At 39.5% G+C, this 17,672-nt stretch overlaps 2 protein-coding genes across 2 annotated transcripts; one reads left to right on the top strand and one right to left on the bottom strand.

Annotated features, from left to right (window-relative positions):
• Positions 1 to 1,053: 1,053 nt before the first annotated feature.
• Positions 1,054 to 1,968, bottom strand: LOC102307751 (olfactory receptor 51E1-like). Its single transcript, XM_005951548.1, has one exon. It carries the CDS (start codon positions 1,966 to 1,968, stop codon positions 1,054 to 1,056), a length of 915 nt encoding a protein of 304 aa, XP_005951610.1.
• Positions 1,969 to 12,599: 10,631 nt separating this feature from the next.
• LOC102309018 (olfactory receptor 6N1-like) lies at positions 12,600 to 13,541 on the top strand. Its single transcript, XM_005951552.1, has one exon. The coding sequence runs from the start codon at positions 12,600 to 12,602 to the stop codon at positions 13,539 to 13,541; it is 942 nt and encodes a 313-aa protein (XP_005951614.1).
• The last annotated feature ends 4,131 nt before the right edge of the window (positions 13,542 to 17,672 follow it).

Raw genomic sequence — 17,672 nt, 5'->3', positions numbered from 1 at the left:
CAAAGCTAGAATATAATGAAATAACAAAATCAAAGAACCAAAAACACAAAACACTGGGTCAATGACCCAGGGACCCTAACACATGTATCTGTGGCTTTTATTCAAAATGTGAAGCACTTTGTAATTCTGTTTTGAAAATTGCTGTATAAGTAAATTCACTATTATTAATAGTTACTTACTTAACCTCTGGTTTTATTGTTGCATGTTTATATAGAATGAGTATCTAGTTGGATACCCAATTTCTAACATTTTATGGCCAAGTATAATAAGCTCAGTTTCATATCAATTTAGAATCACTAAAATATGGTATGTGGCATTCATTGATAGATAGAGCTAGTTATAATCTTCATAGCACTGATAATGTATGATATGCCTAAGAGAAACGTGGAATATAAAAAGAATTCGTCCTACCACAGAACCATGTGGAACTCTATCATTACCCTTAGAGTGTGAATAGGACTCCACATTTTCATGAACAAATTCCAGTCTGGTAGATAGATATGATTTAAGGCACTGTAGCCTAGTACTTGTAATACCTATGGTACTCTCAAATTGCTGTGATAAAATATTATGCTCAACATTATCAAACACTGCACTGACATCTAGAAGAACGAGCACAGAGATGATTCCGCTGTCAGAGGCCATAAGAACATAATTTTCAATCTTTACTAATGCTGTTTTTTGTACTGTGATGTTCTGAAGCTTGATTGAAACTTTTCACATACCATTACTCTGCAGATGATCAGTTAGCTTTCATCCTCATTTACTACTACTAAACTACTATTTCAAGAATTTTTCTGCTAAAAGAAAGGTTGAAGGTTAAAATTAGCTATTACCTATAATTAGCTAAGACAGGTGGGTCAAGTTTAACTACTGCTAACCTGTGGTAAGCAGCCCACTAACAGAGACAGACTGATCATATTTCAGGTTGTTTCATATATAAAGAAAACAGTGTAGGCATCATTAACACAAGATTTGCCACAAAAAAAGTCTCTGTTTCATAAATCATTTATGTATGTAGAATCATAGTCTTCCAAATGATCATCATTCATACTAGAACAACCTTAAAATATGTTTTCTAATTTCTGGTAATTTAAGGCCATACACAAGAGGATTTAAAGCTGGAGGAATCACAACAAACACCAGTGATAAAATGACAGCTATAAATGGATTAGTCACTTCAAGATTATTCCGGCTCAAGGCAACATCACAAAATCCAGCAATAGAATAAATCACAAATGAAATTGTGTGTGGCAGACAGCTCTCTAATACCTTACCCTTAAATTCTGCTGAGCTTTTCCAGCAAATAGACACAATTCGTAAATAGGTGTAGAGGATATAAAAGAGGGGAAGGAAAATTGTGGCTACAGTCAAAAGCATACCTACAACATTGTTGACAGCAGTGTTAACACAAGACAATTTGACTACATTCCAGTTAGCACAGAATACTTTGTGGATCTCATTACCACATAAAGGAAGTGTGGCAGACAAACAAAGACATGCTGCAAGAGAAAATGCAGGAAAAATCCAAGCCAGTGCTGTCAACTTCACAACAGTTTCAAGAGTCATCTTTGTGTGATAGTGTAAAGGAAGGCAAACAGCTATGTATCTGTCATAAGCCATAATACTGAGAACAGTCAGTTCACAGGATGCATATGAGTAAATTACATAGATCTGAGTGAAACAAGCAGGACGTGAGATCAAATGAGTGTCAGACAGAAGGTCCATGAGAAATCTGGGGAAGAAACCTGAAGACCCATACAAAGCATTAACAGATAAACATGCAATGAAAATATACATGGGCTCATGTAATGTTGTTTGTTGGGATATTACCACTATCATGAGAAGATTAGTAAAGATGGTAAAGATGAAGAGCAGAAGACAAAAAATAAAGGCTATAAAGCGGTAATGTCCGATGTTTGCAAACATGGTGAAGCGAAAGTAAAATGACAGAGTGCTATTTTCCATTTCACTTCATAGAGTCAGTGACACGGAAATCATTTCTTAGTTTGGTATGGTCTGAGAAACAATGGTCTTAATGACAGCATCTGTGGAAAAGGAACATGGAAACAGCTGTGTTATAAAATACGGTCAATACATTAATCATAACTGGTATCTCCATACCTACCAGACTATGGTTCATTCACTACTTCAGTCACTACACTACTTTTAGCTTTGTTTTGCTCATAAAATAGGTTGTTGGTCACATTTGTAGACACCACACAACAACATTAGGTGATAGGAGGAGTTTTGTAATGTTGTTGACTCCATACATCATCGTTGACTCCATAAATCAATATCATCTGGAGATTTCTGACACAAAAACATAGCAACCCTGTTAATGCTGATGGTGCTGAGCTAAAAAACAAAACAATTATAGTTATATGGCATTGTTCTCTTGAGTATGCTAAAATTTAGCATACATTTCTGTAGAGAAAGTGTAATTTGAATCTTCTTCAATTGTGTTGAAGTCGCTTCCTGAAATCTCTGTTGACAGCCAGAGAGGTGTTACTGTGAAGTCTAGGCCCTCACATAACTAAATGTGAAAAAGTCACAAAATCGGTTTTTGTTCACAAACTGTCACATAAATTGTGACCTTGTTCATGAAAGTCAGCAGATTTGTAAGTTATGTATTTTAATAGGGAGTATATTTGTGCCTGAAACATGTATGTTGTCCAGACAAAATGAGGAAACATCAACATGGCAACCAAGAAAACAGAACTAATAAAAAACTGTTGCACTTTAACCTAAATTGTGATTATTTTCTAAACCTATGTACTGTACCAGTAGCAGCCCAGCATAGTACAATACTGAAATTTTCACCACAGTACTGCAAACTAACATTTCCTAACACAAAGTCAGCAAAGATGCACAGAAAAGAAGATCAGACACCAGCGAGGGAGGATAAGAAAGACAGATGCAACAACATTGTCATCCCCTATGTAGCCGGTGTATCAGAGAAACTCAGAAGAGTTTTCTCCAAACACGACATCCCAGTACATTTCAGACACAGCAACACACTCAGACAAAAACTTGTTCACCCGAAAGACAAAACTCCAAAGCACAGTCTTAACAATGTGGTGTATGCTGTACAATGCAGCGAGGAATGCCCAGACCTCTACATTGGAGAGACCAAACAGCCACTTCACAAGCGCATGGCACAACATAGAAGAGCCACCTCCACAGGACAAGACTCAGCAGTCCATCTGCATCTTAAGGATAAAGGACACTCTTTCGAGGATGCCAATGTTCACATTTTGGACAGAGAGGACAGATGGTTTGAAAGAGGAGTGAAAGAAGCCATCTATGTCCACTGTGAGCGACCATCTTTGAACAGAGGTGGTGGTTTACAACACCAACTGTCTGCCATCTACAGTATAATCCAGTTTTGAGTTCCCTCCCCAGACACCTTAACGCCCACTCACATCCTGGGCCATCTGACCTCAGGAAATCGCATGATAAGGTGGGGCCAGGTTTCACAATGAACACACCCGAAACTCTGGCTGATTGGGACCCACACCCGTTTTCACACCTTGGCTCATGTGATTAGAGCAGGGGTAGGCAACTCCAGGCCTCGAGTGCCGGTGTCCTGGAGGTTTTAGATGTGTCCTTGATCCATCACAGCTGATTTAAAGGGCTAAATGACTCCTCAGCATTTCTTGAAGTTCTCCAGAGGCCTGGTAATGAACTAATCATTTGATTCAGGTGTGTTAACCCATTGTGCAATCTAAAACCTGCAGGACACCGGCACTTGAGGCCTGGAGTTGCCTACCCCTGGATTAGAGGATGGGGGTCCTTTTGAATAGAATAGAATAGAATAGAATAGAATAGAATAGAATAGAATAGAATATCTCTTTGGGGGGAAACTCCCACTGGGTTTAAATCTGGGACTCTCCCCCATTTGACCTTAGAACTGAAGAAGCTTCTCAGATGAGAGATAAGACGTGATCTAGCAACTTAAAGAAGTCCAGACGCTTTTCTTTGCAAGCTCCTTAGACTACGATGACCTGGATGACTGAGAACCTTCACAGACATACAATGCATAAACTCAAGCTGTATTCCACAGATGTAAGACATACATTCTAGGTTAACTAGTGACTTTAAATTTGCTCTAGGTGCAAATTTGGATGTGTCTGTGTGTTTTCTGTATTTGAACAGAAAAGACTACTGCTCCCACCCAGACCCTGAGCTAGATAAGCAGAAAGAGCTGAATGGACGGACAAATTATGCGTGAAAATCTGTGACACGTATGACTCAAACTTGGGTCTCTGGTGTGAGCAGTAAAATATCAATTTCATTCCATGAAACAACTTCCACAAGTTTTGCTTTTTAAAATTCAATTCACTTCTATTTATGCAGCGTCAAAGCACAACAGTCACCTCAAGGCACTTTATATTGTAAAGTAGACCCTACAATGATACAATAGAGATAACCCCAACAATTATATGACCCCCTATGAGCAAGCGCTTTGGCAACAGTGGAAAGGAAAAATTCCCCTTTAACATGAAGGAACCAGGCTCAGGGAGGAACAACCATCTACTGCAACCAGTTGGGGCGAGGGGAGGAAAATACTGATATGTGCACGTGGACGTGAATCCATAGTTATATGACTGGACAGATTAAGAATTGTTTTCAGGAGCATGAAGAAATCGTTAAATTTACATCCAAAAAGACAAATCAACAGATGAAAAGGCCATGACTACTTCACAAACTGATGTGAGAGTGCATTGCACCATGGTAACACAGGCTCATTTTAAATGACCAAATAATTACTACCAAGTTCAAATAATATATTTTCCCTAGCACAGTCAAACCTTATATTTAAAGACTACTGACGGGCTATTAAATTCTTCATTTAAAATACATGATTAATTATTTAAAACAAATTGGTTTGGTTTGGGGAAAGTCAGGGTTCAAATACAATAGTTGTCACTTTTTTCAAAAACTGTGGATAACAGATATGCCACTGACATGAAATAGAAAATACCTTATTGAAAAGTTTAAGGTTTCAGTTGATGCTGTGGTATAGTGGCTAAAGGGCTTGTTTGTGTGGCTCTCCAGAGTGGTGTTGCTCTCTTAATTGCTCTCTAAGGGGAATGAAGTTAATGACCTGTTGACCTCTCATAACATAATTGCTGTTATACCTTGGGAAGAGCAACACTAGAATCCTCTGAAGAGCTCATTAATAAAGTTAAACTCTTATCCAACATTGGTCTCAACAGGTAAAAAGTTACTGTTTGTGTTTTGACAGCTATCCCATGAGGCCAACAGACCTTGACCACTGGATCATAATTAGCTGGCTCTAACCATTTTCCCTGAGGCCTACTGTTTTCCAGCAAGGGACCCAATGGAGGTCATGCTGGAAATTTGTAATTATGGCACTTGTATTTCATCATTGTGACTGTAAGTTCCTAAACTTTAATTTCACAAAGATGTCACATACACACGAGCACACACATCTTTGACACATTTACTATGTACTTTCATTTCACAGAAGAACAATAGTTTGCGGTCAGGTGACTTACTTTCAGAATAAAAATATTACTTGTTAAATTATTTGACCTTAAATAAATTATCTCATAATTACCAGTTAAAATATAAAACTTGGGTTAAATGCCCACACATTCAAGCTGTGTACACTGTGTGTACAGACTGTAAGCAATCACTTCCAGTACATAGGGTTAAAGCTGAAAACTGGTTCAAAAAGCACTCCACTGAAAAATGAAAATAAAACAGGTGCAGATTGAAATGAATACTACAAGTCTGACCCCTTATCACTGATTTCTGTTACCTGCTGAAAATAAAGCTCAGGCTGGACTGAGGTCAGCATATATTCATTTTTTTTTACATCATGCTGCCGTTGTGTTAGCATGTGTTAGGATGCCTGGGTCGTTGACCCAGGGTTTTGAGTTTATATATTATTTATCATTTCTATGCTTTGGTTTCTTTGTTAGAGTTAATTCTTATGGTTTGACTCTGTGTAATCCTTAGTTGCTGTCTCCCCTGTCCGCTATATCCCCGTGTCCAGTCAGTGTCTGTGTCTGCCCTGGTCCCACGTCTCTGTTCCCTCTGTTGTAGTGCCTGCATGTGAGTCTGTGTCTTTTGTTCAGTCTGTGTTATGTGTTTCCTGTTTTACTTTGAAGGTCTCTGTCTTATCTCAGTGTGTTCGTTTTACGCTCCCTTGTCTCGTCAGTTGTGATTTCCCCCAGCTGTGCTCTCCTTCTGTGTCTCATTCCCCTCGTTACTTCTCAGTGTATTTAAACCCTGTGTTTCTCTGAGTCAGTGTCATGTCGTCCCTCATGCTGTGTGGATCTCCCTGTGAGTTTTGTTTATGAGTTTCCAGTTTAATTTAGTTTGCTTTTTATGACTTTCCCCTGCCAGAAAATAAAGCTGAGTTTTTTTGTGTTTAAACCTCATGCCTGAGTGCCTGCATTTTGGGTCCAACTCCTGCCTGCCACACAGCGACTCATGACAGCATGTTGTCTTTGCAGATACTTGGTAAAGTGCAAATTGACCAAAATAACTACTGACTACATAAAAATCAATCCACATACGACTCTTAGGCCTATCTCTAGTGACCCCGAGGGACTTTGACAAAAAAACACCAACTAGAAGAATGTGAATACTCTTCTTCTGCTGGAACAAGAAGGCATAAGAGATGAGAACAGGCTGCTGTTGAAATGCTACTACGCAAGTAACCCCAGTGCAAAGGGTTACATGAAGAGGATGTAGAACCTATGAAATCTTCAATACCCAAAGGAGCACTACAGACAATCCCTAAGCTGACCATCACTGAACCCAACCAGCTGATCTACAGCATGGCAGCAGTGTTCAGTCAGATGCTTAGCTACAGGATGAAAAGCCACGAGGAGAAGACTAGATCAAGGTGGCACAGAGGGAAGTTAGCCAATTATCAGAGTTGCACAAAGCTGTGATGAAAAAGGTGCCTAAGAAATACAGCAAGCTGCCCATACCTGAGGTTTTGGAAACTGCAAAGCAAAAACTCACAGCCTTGGCCAGTATACTTATACAAATATATACACACACACACACACACACACACACACACAACAACACACACACAACCACAGATTTTCAGCACTACCACACAACACATTTACAGTGGGGCAAAAAAGTATTTAGTCAGCCACCGATTGTGCAAGTTCCCCCACTTAAAATGATGACAGAGGTCAGTAATTTGCACCAGAGGTACACTTCAACTGTGAGAGACAGAATGTGAAAAAAAAATCCATGAATTCACATGGTAGGATTTGTAAAGAATTTATTCGTAAATCAGGGTGGAAAATAAGTATTTGGTCACCTCAAACAAGGAAAATCTCTGGCTCTCACAGACCTGTAACGTCTTCTGTAAGAAGCTTTTCTGTCCCCCACTCGTTACCTGTATGAATGGCACCTGTTTGAACTCATCATCTGTATAAAAGACACCTGTCCACAGCCTCAAACAGTCAGACTCCAAACTCCGCCATGGCCAAGACCAAAGAGCTTTCGAAGGACACCAGGAAAAGTATTGTAGACCTGCACCAGACTGGGAAGAGTGAATCTACAATAGGCAAGCAGCTTGGTGTGAAAAAATCAACTGTGGGAGCAATCATCAGAAAATGGAAGACATACAAGACCACTGATAATCTCCCTCGATCTGGGGCTCCACGCAAGATCTCATCCCGTGGGGTCAAAATGATCATGAGAACGGTGAGCAAAGATCCCAGAACCACACGGGGGGACCTGGTGAATGACCTGCAGAGAGCTGGGACCAAAGTAACAAAGGTCACCATCAGTAACACACTACAACGGCAGGGAATCAAATCCCGCAGTGCCAGACGTGTTCCGCTGCTGAAGCCAGTGCATGTCCAGGCCCGTCTGAAGTTTGCCAGAGAGCACATGGATGATACAGCAGAGGATTGGGAGAATGTCATGTGGTCAGATGAAACCAAAGTAGAACTTTTTGGTATAAACTCAACTCGTCGTGTTTGGAGGAAGAAGAATACTGAGTTGCATCCCAAGAACACCATACCTACTGTGAAGCATGGGGGTGGAAACATCATGCTATGGGGCTGTTTTTCTGCCAAGGGGACAGGACGACTGATCCGTGTTAAGGACAGAATGAATGGGGCCATGTATCGTGAGATTTTGAGCCAAAACCTCCTTCCATCAGTGAGAACTTTGAAGATGAAACGAGGCTGGGTCTTCCAACATGACAATGATCCAAAACACACCGCCCGGGCAACAAAGGAGTGGCTCCGTAAGAAGCATTTGAAAGTCCTGGAGTGGCCTAGCCAGTCTCCAGACCTCAACCCCATAGAAAATCTGTGGCGGGAGTTGAAAGTCCGTGTTGCTCGGCGACAGCCCCAAAACATCACTGCTCTCGAGAAGATCTGCATGGAGGAATGGGCCAAAATACCAGCTACTGTGTGTGCAAACCTGGTAAAGACCTATAGTAAACGTTTGACCTCTGTTATTGCCAACAAAGGTTATGTTACAAAGTATTGAGTTGTATTTTTGTTATTGACCAAATACTTATTTTCCACCCTAATTTACGAATAAATTCTTTACAAATCCTACCATGTGAATTCATGGATTTTTTTTTCACATTCTGTCTCTCACAGTTGAAGTGTACCTCTGGTGCAAATTACTGACCTCTGTCATCATTTTAAGTGGGGGAACTTGCACAATCGGTGGCTGACTAAATACTTTTTTGCCCCACTGTATGTATGCGTGTGTATATATGTGTATGCGTGTGTATATATGTGTATGTGTGTGTGTATATAAGTGTTTGGCAGCACAAATGAACCAGCTACTAATCGACGAGCGAGACCCAACATGGCTAACTGAAGACAGTCCTGATCAGGACTGGGAGAAATCCCATCCAAATACCGGCAAATAACCTGTCTCAGTACCATATGGAAGCTCCTGTTATAGCGGCTAAGATGAAGAGGCACATGGCTCACAATACATGAGTGGAGCACAGAAAGGAATAGGGAGGGATATCAGAGCAGCAAAACACCAGCTGCTGGTAGAAAGAGCAGTCACGCGATCTGCAAGATCAGACTGACCCTTTGCACTGTCTGGATTGATTACAATAAGGCCTAATTGTCAATGCCATACACCTGGATCCTGGAATGCCTAGAACTATACAATAGCAACAGGACCCTAAGGGTTTTCATCAGGAACTTAATGGGGATGGGATAAATAACACTAGAGGCCAACTTCAAGCCAATTGCACAAGTTGTAATCAAGTATGGGATCTACCAAGGAGATGGCCTGTCCCCACTGCTGCAATGCATAGGCCTGTACCTCCTCAGTGAGATCATGGACAACACTGGCTATGGATACTGACTACAGAATGGAGCAATTGCCAGCTACCCCCTCAAAATGGATAACATCAAACTGTGTGCCAGGAGTGAATGAGACATTGATTTAATGATTCATACAACAAGGATCTAAAGAAATGACAATGGAATGTTGTTTGAAGTGGAGAAGTGTAGTCAGATGGCAACAAAGAGAGGGAAGGTAATCAGAACTGAGGGGATAACACTACCAGAACGCAACATTGCAGACATTGAGGACAGCTGCAAATACCTGGGAATTCCACAGGCAAATGGTAACCACAAAGAGGCCGCTAGGAAAGCTGCAACCTGCAGAGCGTCAGGCAAGTCCTGCAGAGTCAGCTGAATGTTAAGAACAATATCAAGGTTATCAACACCAGGTACAGTGCTGGGATAATAAGATGGGCAAAAGAGGAGATAGAAGCTACTGACATCAAGACAAGGAAGCTATTTAACATGCATGAAGGGTTAACCCAAATCCAACACCCTGATACTGTATGCTAAGTGGAAGGAAGCAGCACAGGGACTAGTGAGTGTCAGAACCACAGTCCAGGATGAGACAAAGTACATCAGGAAGATGGCCACAACTGACTGTGTGCTCAGTGAGTACCTCAGAGGGCAAGAGAGATTTTTTTTTTTTTTAAATAAAAAATGTCTCTCTTTTTCCCGATGTTGCTATAACTTGGCATAACTACATCTATCACTACAGTCATCTTCCTCTGCTTGTCCACCACTACTTTATCTGGTCGGTTACCCATCACAAGTTTGTCTGTCTGCATCTGGAAGTCACACATGATCTTAGCTTAGCAGCTTCTTAGACGCTTCTTAGTAGAAGAAGATAGATGGATGAATGGAACATGGAAAGATTTTTTCCTCAAAAAAAGCACACTTAATTTGCCATAAAGTTCCATTATCTGGGAATAAATAAAAGAGAAGAATTTTTGAGCTGCTACAGAAAGCAGAGCAGAACTAGTTTTAAAAACTTAAAGTCCCTCAGAAGGACAATCAAGTCTCCAGATGGGGCACACTCGTTCGCCCTGCCCAGTCACTCCAAGACAACCAGGTCCTCTGAACTGCCAATTAATGCATATCGCAAACAACAGTCAGAAGGGCTATGTCCACACGTACACAGGTATTTTTGAAAACAGAGATTTTCCTTTTTTATTTTTTTTTTAAAATCCCATCCACACATGCAGTTTTGAAAAAATATCTCTGTTCACATGTAAACGTTAAACACGAAATGTCAAACTGAAAAATAAGTGAAAAAGGGTTCATCACCAAACACATGCTCCTCTCCACAGTGCGGGAGCAATCAATCACCATACACACAGCTCACTAAAAACCAATAAGGCTATCTGGCACTAGAACACATCTTTTTCTGGCCTTAAGTATTCTTAATTGCTGATGGGAGTCAGCTGTACAAAAAAGGTGACACCTAAGGCAGGAGATATAGCAGGACACACCCATAAGGTCAATTTCAGGAGGCGACCCTGCTAGGCTCATAACAAACCATTTATAAAACATGGTGAAAGCTCTGTTATAGTCTAGGGCTGTCATGGTCTGGGTGTGTGCCAGTGTGTCTCCCTCCGAGTTGGCATCTCCACCCCTGGGAGGGGCCTCAGTGTTCTGCTGATTGCTCACACCTGTGGGTAATTTAGCCGGGGACTCATAAGGCCAGCGCACTCAACCTCTCTTCGCCAGATTCTCAGCTAACCCTAGTCAGTGCAGGCCACCACCGTGATTTTGCACTTGCTTTGTGAATTACCTTGTCTCATTGTGTGTTTGTCTCATTGTGCGTTTGTCTCATTGTGCGTTTCTCTCATAGCCACACCAAGCTGCCAAACACTAATCTCTGCCGAAGAGCTCCAACCCGGATACTGGACCACCTGACAGTCCCACAGGCTGTTCACCCGAACCACCTGCCTGCCTCTTTGCCTCCACGCCAGGAGTTTCGGACCACATACCCGGACCACTCACCTCTCCACGTCACCACCGACCACCCGCGGCAAGTACGCAGTACGAAGGAGGATTCTGAATGAACAGCTTATCCATATTTCTCCTTACCCATACCTGAACGTCTGTACTCTATTTACAGTGACCCTTTCCCTGGACCCAGTGTGACTCTCCCTCCAGCCCAATCCCCGGAACTGCTGTTCTCACTGACCAAGACCAGATTGTTTACTTAGCCCAGGCTGCTTAAGACCCCTTTGATTCAGTTGTGGCACTTCGCACTTGTTAACCTCACTTTCCAGTTTATGAAACACTTATTGAGTAATTAAACATTGTCTCTAAAACTACTTAAGTGCTGTTTGGCGTTCTGCATTTGAGTCCTGTCACCTTTTGAAGCGGCCTCGGCCGTGACAGGTGCTGCATTTCAGTCAGTGGTGATGGGGCTCTTGCCCATTCCCTCTTGGAATTAGGAATCTAGAAAAGTATCAGAGGATTTTGATCCCAAATACACGGTCAATGTAGTAAAAGCATACATGGATAGAAAAACAAACAAACAATGAAATCAGTCATGGACTGGGCCTAATAATTATTGAAGTGTTGTGGGATCATCTTCACAGAGAACAGAACAAAAGACAGCTAACATCCAAAGAAGAGCTTTGAATGTCTATCAAGAAGCCTGCAGAAGTACTCCTGCTACTACTTTGAATACTTTAAAAAATACTTAGCTCAGACTGTGTTGAAGAATACATGTGATCATAAAACAGAGCTCGTTAGAATTTTCTGAACAAAATCTAAAGAAATGAGGGGGTTACTCTAGACTAGTACTGCAACTGGTCCTTAATCATTTGTCATAGGAACACTTTTCAAACAATGCGACAACTTTGTTTAAAAATGAATGTATCTAATTTATCAAACTGTTGTTTGGTTTCCTTGTGCAATAAGGTTACAGTAATAATAAAATGACACAAATTTTTCTAAAAGAGACTTTTTTTCTCAATAAATGTTCATTTTCTTTCTTAGAGAAAATCGTTAAGTTGGACCCTGCAAAAATATTGTGAACTAAAAACATGATGAGATTGTTTTTTATTTCATCATGGTAGAAAAGATAGATATAGAAACATAGAATTCCTAAAATATATTAAATTCAAACATTTGAACTGTCAGCAAATCACACGGCAGCAATGTAGAAGGAGGAGTCTTCTCCAACATCCTGCCTTAAATTTTGTAGCTTTCTAAAGCAAGTGCACTTACAGTAAAGGTGCCAATATTATAGTTAATGATGTTTTTACATATCAAGATAGCAAAATGAATACGTCTAGTATAGTTGTGTTTTCTCTGACTGGTTTCAGTGCAACTGTGAACTACAGAGTCACACTTTTCTCTCTCACTTTGCTGTGTTATTTTCTCATTTTGATGGTAAACATATCTCTTATTTTAACTATAATATCAGATCAAAACCTACATGAACCCATGTATATATTTTTGTGTTCCTTGTGTATTAATGGACTTTATGGGACTGCTGGGTTTTTTCCCAGATTTGCCTTTGATCTGTTGTCTGACACACATCTAATCTCATATGTTGGATGCCTTTTGCAAGTGTTTGTTATATATTCAAATGCAAAGGTTGACTACTCTACTTTAGTCCTAATGGCTTATGACAGATATTTGGCCATATGTAGACCACTGGAGTATCACTCTGTAATGTCTGTACGAAGGACTGTGGTGTTAGTCACTCTGTCCTGGCTTGTTCCTCTCTGCTTTGAGACTCTCGTCATAAGCTTAACGTCAACACTTAAATTATGTGGCTCCAACATAAACAAGCTTTACTGTGAGAACTGGTCAATTGTCAAACTTGCTTGTGGTTCAACAAAAGTGAATGACATTGTCGGGCTGATTTTCATCACCTTTTATTGTTGTCATGTTGTCTGCATTGCATGTTCATATGTGCAGCTTGTTAATGTAGCTTTAAAATCTCGAGCAGGTAGGAAAAAGTTCACACAGACTTGTGCGCCACATTTATTTTGTCTGCTGAATGTCACGACTGCTTTGCTTTTTGATCTCATGTTCTCGAGGTATGGATCAGCATCTCTGCCACAGCATTTAAAGAACTTCATGGCCATTGAATTCCTCATCATCCCTCCTATTTTAAATCCAGTTTGTTACGGTTGGGTCCTGACTAAAATTCGAAGGCGAATGATATTTTTGTGTAGGCTAGCATATCAAAGATTCGGTGTAAAAAGCCAATAGTATTAAAAGATTGACACTGATATTCAGATAAAAAAGGAAAGTATGATACATGTTACTAGTATGATAACATTTAACGATGGATGAATGATTGATTTGATTAATGGCCACATAATGTCTCATGTTTCCATTTCATTATAATTAGAGTTCTAAAAGTTCAGTATGGAGTTATGTGATGTAAAAGTATCAAATGTAAATTTATGTAAAGCCATGTCTTATTTTTAGCTATGATTTGAGCATTGTGATGAGAGACAGATGCTTAATTTCTTGGATTCTGGTGAATTCTTAAGCACTACTTTATTATGTGTCAATGTAAAGTACAATATGCACATAATTATTCTTATTTTTATCTAAAAGTAATGTGCATGTCTCATCTATTCATGAATTCATTTATTAAATGCTGGACATTAGCTCACATGTGCATCATCAACATTTGTTCAAAAGATATCTGTCTGTGTACAAAGAATCAAGCACATCTCAGCTACCGTACTTTCTCAGCTACAGTCACACTGTAAAAAACTGTGGCTGGAGACAGTGACACAACCGAAACAATGTACAAATAGTTTGTAATGTCTCCACTTTTTAAGTGGTCGGCTTGAACAGTCGTAACAATAGGGACCAGGTCCGAAACCAATACCGGTCAGTTTCCGCCTTTAAAGCACTTTGATGAATAAAGGCGGTGATAAAATGAGGATTAAACAGCAAAAACAGAGAGTCTGCTATTGGTTTCACATTTAACATATCAAGATGGCATTTGTGATAAAGATATAATATGTTGCCTTTCTTGAAAATCCGTTGCTAACTGCATCAGATATGTAGTACTATAGGGCCGGACTCACAATGTTGGACAACACAGAATTCACATATCACACACACATCTAAACAAGGACCATTTATAATTTGTAGATTTATAACCAAACAGATGCAAATAGTTTATTTTAGCTTTCTACTGACAACAGCATGAATCTGTCACTGAAAGGGCATGGGTAATGTAGTCATAAAAAAGGCAGATTACAGTACTTTTGCTTTTTCTCAGTCTCTCTGAATCTCAGGTGGAGGTTTGCAGGAGAAAAATTGCCGAGTAATAATCAAGCTCCCTCGTGCTCCTGAAAACGGCTCATGTGCTCCTTCTGCTAATGTTGCTTTTCTCTCTGCCTTGAAGTCACCTTGGTAGTTATCTGAAGACTTCCTTACATGTTCAGTACCTTAAGAATCTCCTGGATTCATGGAACATTCCTAACATTGCAACCTCCCCACTGCTGCCTTCATGTAAAATTTAGATGCAGCTTCTGGGTCTGAATAGTTAAGTGCTTTAAATCTGCATTATTTTTAATAATGGCCACCAGGAGGTGATACCTGTGGTTGCAAAAAGACATTTACATGCATGTGGGGAAAAAAGCTCCTCAGACTTGACTCTAAACACTTCCCTGCTTAGCTTAGAGTCTCATTGATTTTTGGGTCATGTTGAATAAAATTAAATAAACTTTGTATATCCCCTGTTTCAGAAAGAAGGGATATTTGGGCTATTCTCAGTCAGAGTCAGGCCTGTTCCTATCTTATCACATCTGGTTTCAAAACCAAGGTAGTGATTGGACTGGTGATGGGGGAAATGTCAATCCCAAGGCTTTAAAATGGGACTGAATGGTAAATGTTAGCTGTATCCATCTTTTATTCTGCTTGTTGACACTGGTATTTTTAAATTTTTAAATTTTAAATTTTCTTCATAACTAAAAAATGTTTTCATGTAGCCATTTTGTCACATCTCATTAGTGCTTTCTAAGTAAATTGCAGCCAGTTTTAGTACAGTGGGAGTGAACGCTGGTCTGTAGGTAGGCCCTAGTGTGGCGGTAGCTGGTGAAATGAAACTGTACTCCTAAGGTTGTCTATTTAATGTTTTTTCTCTTTGCTGGTCTCAACGTTTCGCTCATATAATACACAAAACCTATTTAAAAGATTAATTTGTTATATTGTATTCAGTGGTAACGACCAGGTTATGTATTTGAGGCCATTATTCTTTGACAATGGGACTGTGTGTGCAGTCTAAGTCCATTGCAACTAACATGGTGGTAAGTAGACAAGTAGAGGCTGCCCACCTAGTCAGAAGTTGTTTTTTGTGTTGATTTTGCAATAACTCAATAAAATCCTAAATATCTACATTTTTGTTGCTCTTTAGTTTCTTTATCAGGGAAACCTCACCTGTCCTTTCTTTGATTTTTGGCCCAGTTTATTCTGTACTAGAGAAAGGTTACATGAGACTGGGATGCATTTTTTTCATTCTTCCATTAAGGAGATATTTCTCCATTAAATACTATTACCTCTCTCTTGCTTCCTCAAAGGAAAACACTGTAAGGTCTTGTAATTAGTCAGTGACAAACATTTGTCTATTTCAGTGTTACTGGCTGTTTACAAGCTGAGAATATTTTCATTTATGAAATAAACTCTAGTAAACATTATTTTTGACTGTTATTTTCAGTAGAGATGATTCTTGTACACACTGTCCTGAGGTTTATTTCAATAAAAATAAATTTACAAATAAGAAAATATTTTTATTTGTTCCTTGGTGTTAATGTTACTGAACTTGTAGCAGAGAGTTTGGCCCACAGCTACATCAGCCTGGAGACTGCTGCTCCCTAAGCATCACACACACTTAATGTCCTGGGGATAAAAGAGTGCCCTGGACTAATGGTCATTAGTCCAGTAATCATCATGTTTACTTGATAATCTTTTATTATATTATTATCGTCTGTTAGTAATAGCATGCTAATCACGTTTGCAGGGAGTTGTCTCAAAAGAAAGGTCTCCAGAGAAGTTTTTTTTTCTTTCAACAAAAACACACAACTCAGTCATGCATGATGTTTGCTTTACTTTTATTACATACTTGCATTACATACCATTTTAATAGTACAATCATTTAAAATAATTCACCAAAACAAAGAATATTGTAACCATAAATATACATTAATTAGTGTGAAAATGTATCTTTCAACATATTCATAAACGCTTATAAGCTCTGAATTGATACATTAAAAATATACAGGAGTGAGCACTGTTTTGTGGAGGCCACAAATCGACCAGATGGAGTTTGCCATTTTGCAAAATAACATTTTATGTATATGGCTAAAAACCGGCCGCATATGTAGTAGACTAAAGATGGAGCAGATGTCATAGGTTCCTGAGGTGTGATTTTATTTCATGCTTGCACCTTCAGACCTAAGATGTGGAGGATCATACCTATGTTTGAGAAGGGTTCCCTTTCACCAAAGAAGCAAAAACATGCAGGAAACATGCCACACTACAGTCATCTTAATAAAATGTCATCTTCGTCTTCTTCACCTCATTCGTCATCTCATGAATGGAATCAGGGCTCTGACACACAAAAATGTGAATAAATGTGCTACTTTATTTCTGATATTGTCATTATTATTGATTCTTAGCCAATTAAACATGCGACCCTTCAGAATTCTGGCAACAAGCCAGATAAACAAAAATAACTGGGCTTTACTTGAGTGAGCAAAAGGTGTCCCACAGGGTTCTATTTTGGGATCAGCTTTATTTTCTGTTTTATACATGATTTGAGTAAAAGCTTTCTAGAAAAAATAAATCTTTATGCTGATGACACTGTCATATAAACATTTGCACCTTCTGTAGAGCAGGCAGTGAATTATTACAATCCATTTTTCTGCATTTAAAATTGGTTTTAAATGTTCATAAAACAGAATTTATCGTGTTCTCGAAAGCTCACCCACGGATGTTTGATGATCTTAGCGTTGGTACAGATGTTGGCAAAACCATTGAAATGGTACATGCCTACAAATATTTGGGTATAAAGTTTGATGACAAGTTTCTCTCTAATGTACACATTGCTAGTCTTATTATGAAAATTAAAGGGAAAAATGTTTTTTACTTTAGAAATAAATCTTTTTACCCTTTTGCCTGTAATTGATTATGGTGACACACTGTATGTTTCCTCTTCAGTTCTCAGTAGTCTTCATGTAGTCTATAATGCATCACTATGTTTTATCATAAAGTCTCTGACCAGCTGCGACCCATTGTAAGACCACATCTGGATCCCCTTCAGTTCGCTTATCAGCCTCGTCTCGGAACTGAGGACGCCATCATCTACCTGCTCAATCG

Source organism: Haplochromis burtoni, unplaced genomic scaffold (genome assembly GCF_018398535.1).
Source record: "Haplochromis burtoni strain Fernald_Lab_line unplaced genomic scaffold, NCSU_Asbu1 Contig_1048, whole genome shotgun sequence".
Classification (NCBI taxonomy): Eukaryota; Metazoa; Chordata; class Actinopteri; order Cichliformes; family Cichlidae; genus Haplochromis; species Haplochromis burtoni.
The sequence above is the reverse complement of the archived record's forward strand: the minus strand, read 5'-3'. Positions and strand labels throughout refer to the sequence as shown.